This window comes from Bos taurus, chromosome X, assembly GCF_002263795.3.
Source record: "Bos taurus isolate L1 Dominette 01449 registration number 42190680 breed Hereford chromosome X, ARS-UCD2.0, whole genome shotgun sequence".
Lineage (NCBI taxonomy): Eukaryota > Metazoa > Chordata > Mammalia > Artiodactyla > Bovidae > Bos > Bos taurus.
The window spans coordinates 104,596,341-104,612,966 of NC_037357.1; the positions used below are offsets into that span (position 1 = coordinate 104,596,341).

The following is a 16,626-nucleotide window of genomic DNA, read 5'->3' on the forward strand; positions in this document are numbered from 1 at the left end:
GGTGCTGCTAAAGAGACTGATATAGAGATCAACTGAATTGAGATGGTCGACGGGGAGCTGAGACAAAAATCTTTTACAAAGCTCTCCCCAGGATCTGCACTAACAGGTACATAAGTGGTTTAGAGCAGAAAAAGATGCACATGGAGGGAGAGAGCTGGTGTGGGTAAACCACAGCCCGCCAGCCACCTGGTCTTGTAAATCAAGTTTTACTGGGACACAGACGTGCCTATGTGTTACACGTTGTCTGGGGAGGCTTTTGTGCTCCAAAAGCAGAACTGAGTGGCTGTGATGGGCTGCATGGCCTTCAAAGCCTAACATAATTCTTGCTTGACCCTTTACAGCAAAGATGTGCCAACTGCTGACACAGAAGATAGGGAAGCACACGGGGCAAAACATATCATCAGTTGGTGAATCTAGGGAAAAGATGTTCAGCTGCTTGTACTATCCTTGCAATTTTTCTGGGTAGATTTGAAATCCTACCAAAATAAATAAGCAGAAACATAAAAAATAAGAACGTCTCTAGGTGATCCTGATGGGCAGTCAGGCTTGAAACAAGCCAGGTTTGTTTCCAGACAAGAAACACCTACTTTCCTCATATCCTCTGTAAAGATCACCATGCAGCCTAAACCATTCACATGCGTGCAAGATCCCCAGTTTCTCTGAGATCTCCCCATCCCCATGCCCACTGTAGCCCTCAAGCCCACGAATGCAGCTCAACTGAATTCTCTGCCCAGCCTCAAGACACCATTTCCAGAAGGCTGGTCTTAGGGAGGCAACTCAAAGTAAGGTTGTCCCACACTCACTGCCTACCTCCTTTCCAAGGCTTAAAATGTTTTTTTTTTTTAATTTATTTTTTACTTGAAGGATAATTGCTTTACTGATGCTGAAGCTCCAATACTTTGGCCACCTGATGTGAAGAGCTGACTGATTAGAAAAGACCCTGATGCTGGGAAAGATTAAGGGCAGGAGGAGAAGGGACGAGAGAGGATAAGATGTTTGGATGGCATTACCGACTCAATGGACATGAGTTTGGGCAGGCTTTGGGAGTTGGTGATGGACAGGGAGGCTTGGCGTGCTGCAGTCCATGGGGTCGCAAAGAGTCAGACACAACTGAGCGACTGAACAACAACAATTGCTTTACAGAATTGTATTGGTTTCTGCCAAACATCAACTTGAATCAGCCATAGGTTTACATATGTCCCCTCCCCTCTTGAACGTCCCTCCCACGTCCCATGTTGTCACACCCTCTAGGTTACTTCAGACCCCCTGTATGAGTTCCCTGAGTCATACAGCAAATTCCCATTGGTTATCTATTTTACATATAGCAATTTTAAGGGCAAACTAGCTCTGCTGTCCTTGGGATGCTCACATCCTTATGCATGAAAAGCAAACCAGACAGGAGTGCTCCTTGACACTAATTACCTGGATTAGTGGACACTGAACAAGTACTGTATGTCCACTCTTGGAAAGGGAAGTGAACCAAGAGGTGGGGAGTGGGGATCAGCCACAAACACTGCCGGTCCAGTGTCACCTGTCACCGGCAGCCCACAAGTCCCCCAACCTCGCAGACAGTCGCAAGCCCCACCTCCTAGCTGGAACTTACGCTGAGCTGCACGTGGTCCACTGCCCGGCTCCTCTCGTCGTTGCCATTGTAATTCTGCATGGCGTCTGTGTAAGTCCTCAGGAAGGTGTCCTTGATCTAGGGAAGACAATGAGGGATGGGGTTCCAGTCTACTACGGCCCAGGTGGACACAGATTTATACCAATTTACACCCCCAAAATAGCCTCTTCTGAATAAATGTAGGCCAGGGAAGGGATGCCCTGCTTTCTGAGACAGAAGAGCTCAGAAAATTCACCAAGAGGTTTATTAGCTCAGGAGTTTAAACAAATTGTTTCCATTACCCCCAATTCAGAGGAACCCTGCCTAGTTAAATGAGCCACTGAAAGTGGTCAGATTCAGAGGGGCTCTGATGGTTTTTTAGTTATTTTCTTTGAATTGGTTAATGACTATCCTTCTTTCTAAGACTTTTTCTGCCCTTTCTCAGAAGAATGACAAAGAACAAGCCATTGGCGGTACAGGGGTCAAGGGGAGGCAGAAAGACTGATGTTTTGACTCAAATCAGACCCCTGGTCTACCATACAGGAGTGAGGCAAAACCAGCTTCTGCTTACCTGTCTTCATTGAAACAAAAAATAAAGGCTATAAGGACATGGACTTTACTTGTTAATAAATGGTTAACCAAACCCTTTCTCCTCTGTGAACACATTTGACCTTGGGTTAACTTTCATGTTCTGTTTCCCTGGAAACCTACTGAAGGCGGAGCATCAGAGTGTGTTACCAAGCAACGCTGCTTATGGTAAAAAACTGCCCCCTGATTGGTGAAATGACTCAGGCCTGGAGGAGAGCAAATGACAATTATTACCTGGCAGGAAGTTTAGGGCTAAACATGGAGACTCTTCTAACAAGTCATGTTCCTTGCTGAAATACTGGACACTATGCCCGTGGGACAGTTACAAGAGATAAAAAACTCCACAGGGAGTTCCTAAGACAAGGAGGTAGCCACATCCAGCTGTGTCCTCTTGTTTTATTGCATGTGCATTGTCTCTTAGGCAAGGGCATGTCTACACAGGCTTGAGCCTGGGCCATTTTGAGGACTCCTGATGAAGAAACCACCCACTGCTGCCCTGCCTGCTCATTGTATTTCCTTTACTATACCCTTCGCAGTCAACACTGCCAGGTTGTGACCTATTCTCATCATATGTGTTTGCCAAACTGAAGCCCACTGCTGGTGGCCAAAGAGTGGTGTTGCAACCCCCAGCCACCCCTTTCCACTGTATTTTTTTTTCCAGTGAAAAGAGTCTAGGCAGCTGAGGAGGTTCAGGTCCTACATATCAGGAACCATGAGGGGTAAAGCCCTACATGGAACCCAGTCCCAACAGCACTGGGAGGGAGCTGGGCCTGGCATTCACACGGGCACTGGGGGCACCTCTTGGGCTGTCAAGGCTGTGACTTCATCAGGTTTTACTTCAGCTGAGAATAAGAATGGGGGGGTCTAACTTCGGATGCAGCACCCACATGAAATGGGCATCTGAGAGGCCATATCTGGTAAAGGCGAAAGCAGGGCTGTAGGGGAAAGGCACAGACAGTGCCTAAGGCAGGCTCACCAGACTCGGCCAAGCACAAAGGCAGGGCCTGTGAGCAGCTGATGCCAGACTTCAGGAGCCCCAGTAACATGCCACCTCGCTGTCTTTCTCACCTCCCTCTTGCTATTTCTTTCCATCCTAACACAGGTATAGCTGCTTCTATCTTTACTGTTATCTACAGCAGGGGTCCCCAACCTCTGGGCTGCAGACTGGTGCCTCTGGTCAGATCAGTGGCAGCATGAGATGAGAAATAAACTGCACAATAAGTGTCAGTTTATTAAACTGACACCCCCTTACCCTCGGTCCATGGAAGAATTGTCTTCCAAAAAATCGGTCCTTGGTGCCAAACATGATGGGGACCGCTGGTTTAGAAGGGACAACAATGAATTTGGGGAGGGGGGTTAGAACCAGAATTTATTGTAGCATATACACTTTCCAACCTCTCATCAGTATATACATCTGAAAAGTGATACTGCAGTGGCTACAGATCGTAGGAGAGCATCCCATCTCTGCATTAGCATCTCTACATTGTCTAGAGCAGCCTCAACAATGGTACGTGGAAAGATAGCCACACGTGACATAGGACAGCTGGCAGTATCCTTGAAACGAGCAGTTATGATCACAAAACAGGATTCAAAATGATTTTCCACCAGCTGTAGAAGTCTCAAATTTTACATGTAAATGGAAAACAAAGTGCAGCTGTAGGGGTTTTCAATCATGACTGTCTTCTCTCCTTTTCTCCACACCACCAAGCAAAGCCACAGGGCTCCTCACCAATGGGGTGTAGATTTTACCCCGGTGGGCCGTGGGCACCGCACAGGGACTCTGGGGAGCAGGCAGGAGAGCACAGGCTGCTTTGGAGAAATGGAGCACTTTGTCTTTGGCAAACGACTCATCTGGTTTGCCTTTGCCCTCTGAGAATTCCTGATATACAGACACACGCTTGTGCCTCGCTGCAGAGGCTTTTAAGGTATTTAACCTATATGGAAGGTCACTGTTTTAAAACAAGCCAGAGAATCCTTTTATGTCGCAGCTAAATAAAGAAACAGTGAGGGTCAACAATAAGGTTTCAGATTTGGCGAAATTTCTGCATGTAGAATTTTCTGGGCACTTCAGCTCACAGTAGGTGGCATTTGGAAACTAGCAAATATCACTGGAGATGCCAGCTAGCCTCTCTGTACCCTTTACACATTCCAAGAGGTTTCAAAAGTCTCCCCCCAGAGACCCTTGAACTGAGTTCTCCACTTGGTGTATACTCACCTCATGACGAAACACGAACCCTGAAATGCCAGCCACGAGCTCAGCCAGAAACACCAAGGACAGAAACATGGCGTACTGCAAGGCAAGTAGACACGGACACCGTCAGACATGGTGGGAGGGAGGACACTGCCTCTTTGGACTAAGTTCCTTCTTGTCAGAGGGAATTAGACAAGTTGTTCTATTCCCTAGGTGGAAAAGTGGGAAAATCCCCTTCTCCAGATGTCCCCACACGACCCTCCATGTTAGCTTGTGTCTATTCAATACATAGAAGCATTTGGGGGCACATGGGCCAAGGACAGTGCATCCAGGGACCAACATCAGGCCTCCCAGGTTGGCTCCAGCAGGAGAAATCTGGAAGGGCTTTTTACAACTAAGTATCCATTACTGTGGCTCAGATAGCAAAGAATCCGCCTGCAATGCAGGAGACTTGGGTTCAATCCCTGAGTCAGGAAGATCCCCCGGAGAAGGAAATGGCAACCCACTCCAGTATTCTTGCCTGGAGAATCCCACGGACAGAGGAGCCTGGCGGGCTACAATCAGTGGGGTCATAAAGAGTCAGACATGACTGAGTGACGAACACTTTCACTTTTCTCATCCGCTATTCTTCATGTTAGGCTCCTCAAGGTAGAGTGTGCTAGGGGAGGGGGGCGTGAGCCCTTTATACCACGTTCTTCATCAAGGTCACTTGGAGTCCGCAAGTTGAGAACACTCCCACCACCTGCCCATTGCTGGCAGCTCATTCAGCTTTTAAACTATTTCGATTGCTAGAAAGCCTTCTTCGCCTTGGCCACAGTGGGCCTCCTTGTAACTTCCACTGGTTGGAGTCGGATCTGTCTTCAGGAGACACGAGAACCAGCCCGACTTCTCTTCTATGCTACAGCCCTTTGTGTGAGAACCCAGTCACGGATGGACCCAGCTGCTTCTCTCCCTTCGGGCATCCCCTCCCATTTCCTTAAGCACATCTCCTATGAAGTGGCTTCAAACCCCCTTCTTTTGTCAGAAGGGCCGGAATATGCACAGGCGACATGACATACTTCCTTGCTCCGGCCTGAATGCAGCCCCTGCAGCGATGGGACTCTTACCTCTGTGTTCTGTGGACTCGATAGCCTTTTGAAAAGCAAATCGGCTACGCTACTGACAAATAATGTTTGCAAGCATTGAAAACCCTCACTGCTTCTTATACATTTCATGCTTCTTGTACTTTCCAAGGTGATTGTGTGTATGTGTGTGTGTCTGTGTGTGTGCACGCGCACGTGAGCATGTGTGCCCAAGTTCAGGGATATTACACGGTACTTATGAGACATTAAGGCTTTCCATTTTTGCGACTTTGAAAAGCAGATAAAAGGAAAGAGAATTGATTCCTTTCCTACGAGGCATATGTCTTACAATCTGCTTCTTCTCATCCTGAAATGAAATACACCAGTCCCGAATGTTGGGAATGGTCCTTGGTGATGCCCTGGAATTTGGGTACCCTGCACATGGCCATATTGCTTACTTGTAAAATACACATCTGTGCACAGGATCATAAATTATTTTTTTCTGCTAGGGGCATCTATATTCGGAGGAGGAAATACAGCCTTAAAATGCCAGTCTCTGCACGTTGAATGCACAGGCACTACCAAACACACAGTAATGAAATGAAGGCTCCATGTATACAACTTCCTCTCTCAACTTGGCACAATGCACAATTAGAAACACCCTTTACTCTAGGGAGAGTCTCACCCCAGGCCTAGACTCCACGAGACAGTACTGTGAGACAGTAATTGTTAGGAGGCAGGTAGGAGGAAGAACTTTTGACTCTGTGGTCAGAAATCCTCCTGGATTTGAGTCCTGGCCATGTTGTAGAGTAACTGTTAGGCAACAGGCCACCGCTCTGAGCCTCCATAAAGTGAAAACAGTTATTTTTAGTTGTTTTGCAATTAATGAGGTTAAATGAGGACTGTAAAATTCTAGAGAGACAGTTAATCAAGTGACTTCTGTTCTGCTCAGCTAGATCAGCAGTTTCGCGTCCCTGGGAGGTTCTCGGCTTCTGGAAGCTTCCAGACAAGAGCTGTTGCTCCTTCAGAAGGCATACTGGGGAGAGCCTGCATTACATTCAGGTGGTAGGGTTCAAGTTTTCTCCAAATGAAAATACTGCAGTACAAACAGTCCTGGCTTTGGAAAGAAGCTTCTCTGGGTTCCAAACCCAGGTCTGTGAACACAAGTTGTGTGAATCTGCACAAGGCTCACACATACCTCCAAGTCTTGATCACATAATATGAAAATACAACCTGCACTTCACGGCGGTGGTGAGGAATAAATAAAATGTAGTACGCCCACAGGACAACACGGAGCAGGGAACAGGAACCAACCAACCCCCAGCCCCAAACTTCTCGACTCCCCAAAAGGCTTGCTTGTCAGTAAGCTCACAAGTGTTAGGAGAAAATGGAAGCGTGGTGTGAAACCACCTTCAGAAGAGGCCAGAGACGACTGTTCCATTGTTGCATGCCCTCTTCTGCTTCAGTCATAGTCTTTAGGTTGGAAGAAACCTTGGTGATTTAGTCCCATAGTGTTCTTTCATAAATGGGGACAGAGGCCCAAAGAGGTTACATCTTTGCCGTCAAGACTTAAGCCAGTTATTGTCAGGGCCTGTCAAGGTCTCCAAGTCTCTTCCCTTCTTGTCTGGACAGGTGGATCTGCAGAGGTCTCTGCCTCTGGAGTTAATTCTCCCCTTGTTAATCGCTGTACCCAGGAAAAGGGTCTCAGCCCTGGCTGTGCAATAGTACCGCCTGGAGAGCTTTCAGAAAATACGTGGCCAGACCCTCACCACCATAGATTCTGGTTCCATTGGCTGGGGGTGGGTCCCTGGCAGAGCTGCCCAGGTGACTTAGACATGGATCAAAGTTGAAGACTACCAACCCTAGACCAAAGGAAACACTAGTGCCTGCAAGAAGTGAAGGCTGACTCAGGGTCCTAGTGAGGCAAAAGCAGCAGAAGTGCCTCAGTGTGGTCTCACTACGGCTTTTCCACCAACCTGGAGGACCAGTGGTGGCCAGGGTATCAGCTTCCCACATGGTCTGCAGGGCAGAAAGTGGCCAAATCAAGCACGAGCTCCATGAGGCTGTCAACAAAGAGACCAGGAAGATGGGTCCTTTGGAGTGAATCATCTTCACACCCATATCTGTCACTAGACGGTATTAAGGGTTACTACAATCTAGGGCTAAACAAGAAAGGACAGGCGACACAGCACTCATGGAATCTCCACTCTCCCCTTTCAGAGAACAAGAAGTCTGAGAGAAATCCTTTTAAATAAAGTTGTCTTTTGAGGAGAGCCCCTTGCAGCCTTTTATCTATGAAAAGTATTGAAAGTGTTAGTCACTCAGATGTGTCCAACTCTGCAATCCCATGGACTGTAGCCCACCAGGCTCCTCTGTCCATGGGATTTTCCAGGCAAGAATACTGGAGTGGGTTGCCATGCTCTCTTCCAGGGGATCTTCCCAACCCAGGGACTGAATCTGGGTCTCCTACATTGCAGGCAGACTCTTCACCATTGGAGCCACCAGGAAATCACTTTTATCTATGAAAATGTTCCACATTAATGGGCAAGAGAGTAGAGAATTAGGCAACTGGTCTACCAAAAAGTTGAGACTTGCAGTAACCATCTTTCAACAGCCTGCCTTACTCTTTGGGAAACATCACTGCTGTGTTTGTCCTATTACCAGGTCCGGGTAGCCAATACTTGGTCCCATATCAACCCTCTACTGAGTGGGGAAGCTCTGGCTTAGTTCAGCTCCCACCACATGGAGCCAGGGGATGCAGATGTAGAGGAGAGCATGCCCGTGCATCCAAGCACGGCCAAGCTCAAGGAGGCAGAAAAGTATTTCTCCACTGGGAACTTGGGCATGAAAGGATGCTTATGTTCAAGATACTGCCTCACCCACCAAGGCTGCATATCACATGCTTCAAGAGATTTCTAAGACTGAATTCAAAACTAGAACAGGGCATCTTGCTATAAATGGCTATAAACGGCTTATTGGAACTGCTGGCCACTGCTCTGTCATCATCTACCTCGAGGGACCAGGACTGGATTTTTTGTGCCAGGCTGTGTCTGGGCTTGTCTGTCCCTCTAGGGGACTAAAGGGTAGGTTAGGTAAGAGTCTGAACTAAAATTAGAGTCAATGAATATCAAGGTCTCGTCTGTGGCTTCAAGAAGGGCCACTTCGCTTTCACGTGATTTGCATTTTTACAAAACAGAATCTGGAAGCAGTATTCCACTGTGACCTACTCACCAGTTTCAGCATCCATGGGCTACCACGGCATGTGGCAAAGCATCCAAACAGGCCAAACACGACGATGGTGGTGCCAGTGCCGATGAGCACATAGGGAGCATTTGTGGAGTTCTCGGCGATAAGGGAGATGTAGGTGCCCAGAGTAAGTTTGCCCCAGACTCCAACGGCCAGCAGGATCACCCCAGTGATCTGAAAAGGGCAGGAGGGAGAAGGGACAGTAAGACTGCTGTTGAGAGACATGAGAATCGACACCGAGCAACGTGGCCAGAATCTGCAGACTCCAGTTTCCGGGGAACAAGCAGACACTTGCTGTAGGAGTCCCTGAAGCACTGGGAAAGGCCAGAGCCCATGAGCCAAAGCCATTATACAGGAAAGACACTTTGATTGTGTCCCTTATACAATCCCATAGGCAGGTACCATGTTAACTGGAAGTCAAGCCAACATTCAAGAACTTAAAAAAAAAAAAGTTGCTTAACACATTATTGGACTTCCCTGGTAACTCAGTGGTAAAGAATCCTCTTGCCAGTGCAGGTGGTGTGTGTTCAATCCCTGGGTTGGGAAGATCCCCTAGAGGAGGAAATGGCAACCCACTCCAGTATTCTTGCCTGGGAAATCCTAAGAAAAGAGGAGCCTGGTGGACTACAGTACATGGGGTTGCAAAGAGTTGGACACAACTGAGTGACTGAAAAACAACACATTATTGATGCCACAGGCGTTATCTTCTATAAAAATCTCTTGGTCAGGTCAATGATGTGTTTAAAAGTACATCCTAATACAGGTTTGAGCACCTTCCCAGGTCTGGTCTGAGAGCTGCTGCTCGACACAGAGCTGGGCACGACTGCAGTAAGAACATCAGCTGACCTTGATGGCACATGTGTTTACAGAATATTTTAAGGATATCCTGCATGATGTTTTCAAGAACAAGGTGATCTTCTTTGACTATCATGACAAAAATCTCTACAGAAGCAAAATACTGAAAGTATTTTTTAATCCCTATTGATGTGCTGCCTTATTTGTGATACTTCATTCACTATAAAACAACAGAAGAATCTGAATAGTTCCTGGAGTTAGCTATAACACGATTTGTCAAATTGCTCTGATTGGCCCAAAGGAAATCCCCACAGTGTACTAAACCACAGAACCGTCCATCAGTCGGGCCCTTACTTCAGGGCACAGACTTGGGGCTGTGCACCATGTCTGACTCTCCAATCCCTGCAGGTCACGCACCCTGGCAGCCTTAGCTACTGAAGCCAGCTGCTGACTTTGTGTCTCCAGCTTCCCAGTCCATCTCTCCCTCAGTTTACCAACAGCTGAGCAGCTCATTTGAACGGACATCCCTCCAACTGCCACCACTTCTGACATCTTATAAGGCTTGAAAAGAGGCCTGAGTGTCCAAGGTAGCCCTTCTGCACCTTCTCCTACCCTATCCCCTGATGACCCACACCAAGTGCTCCCCAGGAGATGCAGCTTTGATCCCTGGGTTGGGACTGAAGGAGGGCATGGAAACATACAGATTCTTCACTTTACTAAATCTATTACCACTTGTCAAGTGAGGAGAAAATAATAAAAAGAATGAACTAATGGATGGAAGTTGAGATGATTATATGGAGTGAAGTAAGTCGGATAGAGAAATCTGCCTGCAATGCAGGAGACCTGGGTTCGATCCCCAGGTCAGGAAGATCCCCTGGAGAAGGAAATGGCAACCCACTCTAGTATTCTTGCCTGGAGAATCCCATGGACAGAGGAGCCTGATGGGCTATAGTCCATGGGGTCGCAAAGAGTCGGACATGACTGAAATGACTTAGCAGGCAAGCGAGCACAGATAGGTAGATAGATAAACAGATAAATATAGAGTGAGGAGGCAAGATAAGAAACTGAAGAAAATCTGTATGAAACAAATCAATACCAGCCTCTCCAAGGTTTCCCCTGTCAATTAACATACCGTTCCTTAACGTCTGTAAGTGAACACAGGCTACACGAGGAATCAAATACCTAGACCAGTGGATCTCCAGGACTTTCTCTCTTGACACTTCCTTCTGTAGTTTAGAGCCATCAAGCTCCACCATCAGATTGTCTCTCTGTGCAGGAAAAAGAACAGACCCTCCACCTTTCCCCATATCAGCTAACAGGGGGCTCCAGCAGTTTGGGGAACGGGATCAGTGGAAATAACAGGAGCTTGGTGAATCTCCCCTACCCCTACTTTGGAGAACCATCACCGTGAAAGACAGACATAAAATCTTTTAAGTAGAAAAAGGTCAAGGAATTTGTGCTAATTTTATAAGGTGAAGGAATGTGATACAATTTTGAGGAGAAAGTGTTTGACTAATATTTGGGAGAAAGCGGCCCAACGGAGGTCTACCGCCTTTGAAAAGTCAAAAGAGGGATGGCCTTAGTGAGTTAGGAAAACCAAGCACACATTTGTTGTCAAGAGTTCCAAGTCCTCTACTGACACCTGGTGGTTGCTAAAGAAAGTACCTCCCTTGAACACCTTTTCTGCCACTCTAATCCAAAGGGAAACAGAATGCTTTTCGTCCACTAGAATCAAAATAGAAGATTCAACTCTACTCCTTAGGGTAAGAGTGCAGTGAACAGTAGGTAGTAAGGACAGTGCCATCTTTTATTACTCAACGCTTAGCACAGTGCCAGACTCAGAATAAATGCTTAATATTCATTGACAAACACATTTCATTTTTCTGCGTCTTAGACCTCTACTTTATAAAAGAGTCTTTCACATGCCAAACAGTTACAAAACTTTTCCATCAAGTAAATACTGAGAGGTAACTTAAAATGAAACTAAAGAGAATCTTTCTCCCCTAATTCCCTCTTTGGCATTAACTGCCTAAAGATATAAATATTAATAATGTAAGTGTAATGAACAAAACAAAAAATCCCATTAAATTAGGCATTGTTTAGACTGAATGAATATGTCTCATCCAGACACCTGTGATTTCATATGACTGCCCCCAAAGATTTAGTTACCCTTCATACATACACTGAATAGCTGTATTCTATATACTATTATTGCCGGTTATTATTGGAACATGATGGCTTTAATGCAAGTGTATACTTCTCACCAAGTATAAGAGTTTGATATTATCTTTTACTTCTGTGGCCAGTGATTTCATGAAGTTCATTTAATAACCTAACAAAGATTATATGCAGTATGTCAAAGTTAACACAAATCCTGATTTTAAGGCAAGCAGTATAACATTTTTATTCCTTTTCTTTCAAAAAATAATTTCTGCAAATGCAGCCATTGCTTTGAGTATAAAATGTCTCCTCATATAATATCAACTTGTTAGAATGTTCATATAACGTAAATTATACAAATAATCCGCTTTTTAATTTTTTGGCAAAAGGACTATTTTTGCAGACCTCCAAGTGTACCTCTTAAAGACTGCCACTGGGCACAAACAAACACAACAGTGTTAAGAAGAAAGAAGAAGAGCAGCAGCAGACAAGGGAGGAAAGGGGTCAGGTCGAAATGGGCCCTGAAGTGAGTAAAACTGTATTTGCTAGAAATAGTGGTGGTGGACTTGGGATGAGCCTTGGAAGAAATCGCCAGGTAGTTGAAGGGAAAAAAACACAAGCAAAGGGCTAACGAGGCAATGTGCGTGCGTGTGTGTGTGTGTGTGTGTGTGTGTGTGTGCGCGTGCGCGTACGTATGTGCGTGTTCAGTCATGTCCGACTCTTTGCGGCCCCTTGGACTGTAGCCTGTTAGGTGCCTCTGTCCATGGGATTTCCCAGGCAAGAATACTGGAGTGGGCTTCCATTTCCTTCTTCATGGGATCTTCCTGATTCAGGGATTGAACTTGTGTCTCCTGCATTGGCAGGTAGATTCTTTACCGCTGCACCGCCTGGGAAGCCCCATAATTAGCAAACAAGCACTTACTTACGTCTTTCCTACTAGAATAATGCTTCTTAGCAAGAAAAAGAAACATACTATAGGATTTTCTTTCTTTCCTTTCTTTTTTTTTGACCATACCACAGGGCATGTGGGATCTTATTCCCCGACCAAGGATTGAACCTGCGCCCTCTGCATTGAAGTGTGGCATCTTCACCACTGCACCACCAGGGAAGTCCCCGGATGTTCTTTCCTTGGATCCTGCTCACACACACAGCAACTCTCACCCCTACATGTGCCTTGATGAGCACCCACAGAGTGCAAAGTAAAGAACAGGTTCTCTTGACCTGTCTCTTATGCACTGGGCTGCAGTGAATAAGTGGGTTCAAAGCTCACCAATGCAATTTTGAGTCTCAGCTCTTAAGAGACCTTAAATTCTGAAATCAAGCAGCATGTCACTGACTTGGCTTTCTCATGGAAGTTTTGCTTCCTTCTCAGAAGAATCAATTTGTAAGAAGCCAATAGCGCAGCCAAAGAGGGGACAGATTAGAGCCAAAACCACGCTGAACAGTCTGGCGAAGGCCCTGCCACCTTCCACGCTCCTGCATCGACCACAAACAACGAGGGCAGGCCTGGTGCCCACCAGCAGCAGCCAGGCTGAATCTTGGTCTTTTTTAATTCCCAGCATCTCATGGTGGCTCAATATTTTCTGCATGCCTGCAACACAGCTCAAAATGTATGGGGGGCGGAGCACCTCCTGCTACTACTAATTTAGGCTTGGTGAGGAGACTGAGAAAACTGTAATGGTAGCATCAGAGAAGGTAGATCAGAGCTAGAAAAGGTTTGGTGTGATCACATTACTTGAAAATTATACTGAAAGAAAACCATAGATGGGTTTGTCACTGTACTAAGGGGTGTCTGAAATGCTCTGGAAGAGACTTCCTGAGGTTTATGTTCATCTCGAAGTGGATACAGAGGGGGAACGGGTAGCAGCGAGGAATGAGCCCCCTTGCTTCTGACAGATCAGCACTGCGAACACTGGGAAGTCTCCTCACAGCATCCTCATCCTCGGAGAGTGGCCAGGGACACAGCAGTGCCATCCATTTCACACACCCAGAGGTGTTTTTTTTAATTGTTTTATTCTTAAAGTTTTTATTGGGGCATAGCTGATTTACAATAATGTGTTAATTTCAGGTGTACAATGAAGTGAGTCTCTTCTACATATATCTACTCTTTTTTTAGCTTCTTTTCCTATATAGGTCATTACAGAATATTGAGTAGAGTTCTCTGTGCTATACAGTAGGTCCTTATTATCTATTTTTTATATAGGATTGCATATGTCAATCCCAATTTATATGCCCACATGTGTATGATCTCCCAATTTATCTCTCCTCTACCCTTACCCACCCCCAGTAACTATAAGTTTATTTTCTGCATCTGTGACTCTATTCCTGTTTTTTTGATAAGTTCATTTGTACTTTTATTAGATTCCACATGTAAGTGATATCATACATTTGTCTTCCTCTGTCTGACTGACTTCACTCAGTATGACCATCTCTAGGTCCATCCGTGTTGCTGCAAATGGCATTATTTTGTTCTTTTTATGGCTGAGTAGTATTCCATTGCATATATATACCACATCTTCTTTATTAAGAGGCTTTTTCTTGAGCCTACTCCCTTTCTGCATGCAGACCACAGACCTCCTGATTAAACTGTAGCCACTCCTCTTGTGCCCGTGAAAGGTTGTGCTAGGTTTGGGTTTGACAGAGTAAACCCACATATTTTCTTTTTCTTTAACTATACAATACACTAAATAGGAGTTTGTGGCATCATTAGGATAATATGAAGATGCTCACGTAGAAGGTGAGGCTCATGAGCCATGTATTATGAAATTAAGGGGAAAAAGATAACAGAAAATTGAACACAAGCTATCTAGAAGACGCACCCTTCCCTAAGAAGCTATATGGGGTAGAAAACACAGGATCTAAAACTAATGGAAATGAACAGGCAGAAGAAACTGTGGGCAGAAATCTCAGCTAGGGAGCCATTTTAAGTGAAAGCCACAATTCAATTATCCCAGAGGTTTATAGGTTAATTCACTCTACACGACACCCAGATATGGGGAAATGTTCTTCCCCCATTCCAGATGATTCTGTAACTCAGGAAAAAATGCCTGACACACAAACTCCATATATATCATCAATAATGCAAACCCAGGTCCTTGGAAGTTAGAGTTTAAAAGGAAAAGTATCCAACCAACCCTTCTTTCAGTTCATTCTTATGTGTGTGTGTGTGTGCTGAGAGGACGGCGGGGGAGAACAAGTCTTTGCAGTTTGCTGACCTGGTTTCAGAAAGATGGATAAAGCAATCAGAAAGACAGAGAAGCCAGCAGCTTCCACCCATGAGCTGATGGAAGTTTACTTCTTAAGTGTGAAGAAGTAACAGTGTGAAGCTCTCATATTTACAACTTAAGCTATTATTATGAGTTATTTGTGTAAATGTTTAATATGTTCAAATAGCCTAAGGACCAGGATTTATTGGGGTTTTTCAGTGGGCTTGAGGACTCACATCAGATGAGCAGCAGAAAGAGATTCAACATATTTAAAAGGCAGGTGAATGCAAGAGCTCTAGACTTGGGGTTATAATACTAGCACTTCAGAGGCAGTTTTGTCACTAATAAGCCGTGTGACTTTGGGCAGATTGCCTAACCTTTCTGGGCCTCAGTTCCCCCTTCAGTAAGATCAGGAGGTGGGAAAACCTGATTGCCGGGGCTTCCTCCAACAACTACACTCTGATACAACAAGTCCGAATCTCAAACTTGACATGCCTATTCTCTCTGAAATGCATTTTTACATGTGCCACTGGGCAAATAAGCACCAGGAAGTTTATTAGTTCCTCCCTGTGACTGACAAACCATCAGTTGTGGGGACAGGAAGGTCAACTCATTTCTGGATTCAAGGCCAGTCGACTGTTCTGCCAGCTTTCCAAGGTGACAAGTGCTTGCTGGGAAAGAGAAAGAGGGTCATGCACTGTAGTTATACCCAGACATCCAAGAATGAGTAAGGTCACCAGCATATCAACAAGCTTTACTTTTTATATGAAGATGACACTGTCATCTTAAGAGCAATAAGATATATGCATTGTGCTATTTAGGAGCCTGGTGGGCTAAGTCCACAGGGTCACACGGACTTAGTGACCAAACAACAATTTCTTTCTAGGCAAGTATATTAGCCAATTCAACCCTTTTGATCTGTCACTTTTACGTTTATATGTGCATGGGTGAATGTGTATATGTACAGAAGAGGACACACGTTCCATGGCAGGGAGGTTAGTGGTATCATTAAAAAGATTTAGGGAAGTTGTGAAAGGGAAGATAGAGAACTGAGATGCTCTTAAATGCTGACTGGTTAAGACTGAGTTTGAAAATCAACAGGGAACCTGAAGACCATATGGTCCAGGTCCTGTTTTCTGTGGTGTTTGAGGTGACCAAAAGCCATGCGGTAACAGGATCAGGAGGCAGCTGTGGATGTGGGACTGGAGCTCGGGAGGGAGTCCGAGATGCAGGTGAGGGCTGAGGCTGGAAGTGACAGTGAGGGAGGGGTGTATCTCCGGAAGTGGAAGCAGACCACACTGGTCAATAGCTTTTACCAGGGGCTGGTGTGGCTGGGCTTTGTGCTCAGCCCGGGGGAGTCCAGCTGGGGACTGGCTCATGCAGCTGGCTGGCTGGAGACTGAACCCTCTCTCTAATGTCCTAGAGACCCAGAAAGTAGTGGAAATGGATCAATAGGGTCACAGTGATTTCTGAATTAAAAACTGGGTCTGAACACATTAGAGACACCTGAAATAGGCCTATTACAGAAAATCAGGGCTCTGCTGCTGCTCAAATCATAATAAAGACCACTTTATCAAAATACAGCCTTTTACTAGCTGAAAAACTCACCCCCTTCGAATGCAGCCCAAGCAGTTCCACCTGATACTTACTTCCACTATTCAACAAAGGGTCATGGGAAATTTGCAAACATGTTATTAGGGACTCTGTATATCCCATTAGGAAATGATAAAGAATGGCAGTCCTGAATTGGTTTCACATTTCCTGGATATTATTCTAAAA

General features: G+C 45.5%; 1 protein-coding gene across 1 annotated transcript in view; it reads right to left on the reverse strand.

The window, feature by feature from the left end:
- The window catches only part of TSPAN7 (tetraspanin 7), a 131,467-nt gene that overhangs the window by 15,251 nt on the left and 99,590 nt on the right, over nt 1-16,626 (reverse strand). The window contains exons 2-4 of the mRNA NM_001076384.1: nt 8,672-8,860; nt 4,404-4,478; nt 1,604-1,699 (exon numbers count right to left, since the gene is read on the reverse strand). Coding sequence (NP_001069852.1) covers nt 1,604-1,699; nt 4,404-4,478; nt 8,672-8,860 — 360 coding nt within the window. The remainder of the gene's footprint in view (nt 1-1,603; nt 1,700-4,403; nt 4,479-8,671; nt 8,861-16,626) is intronic.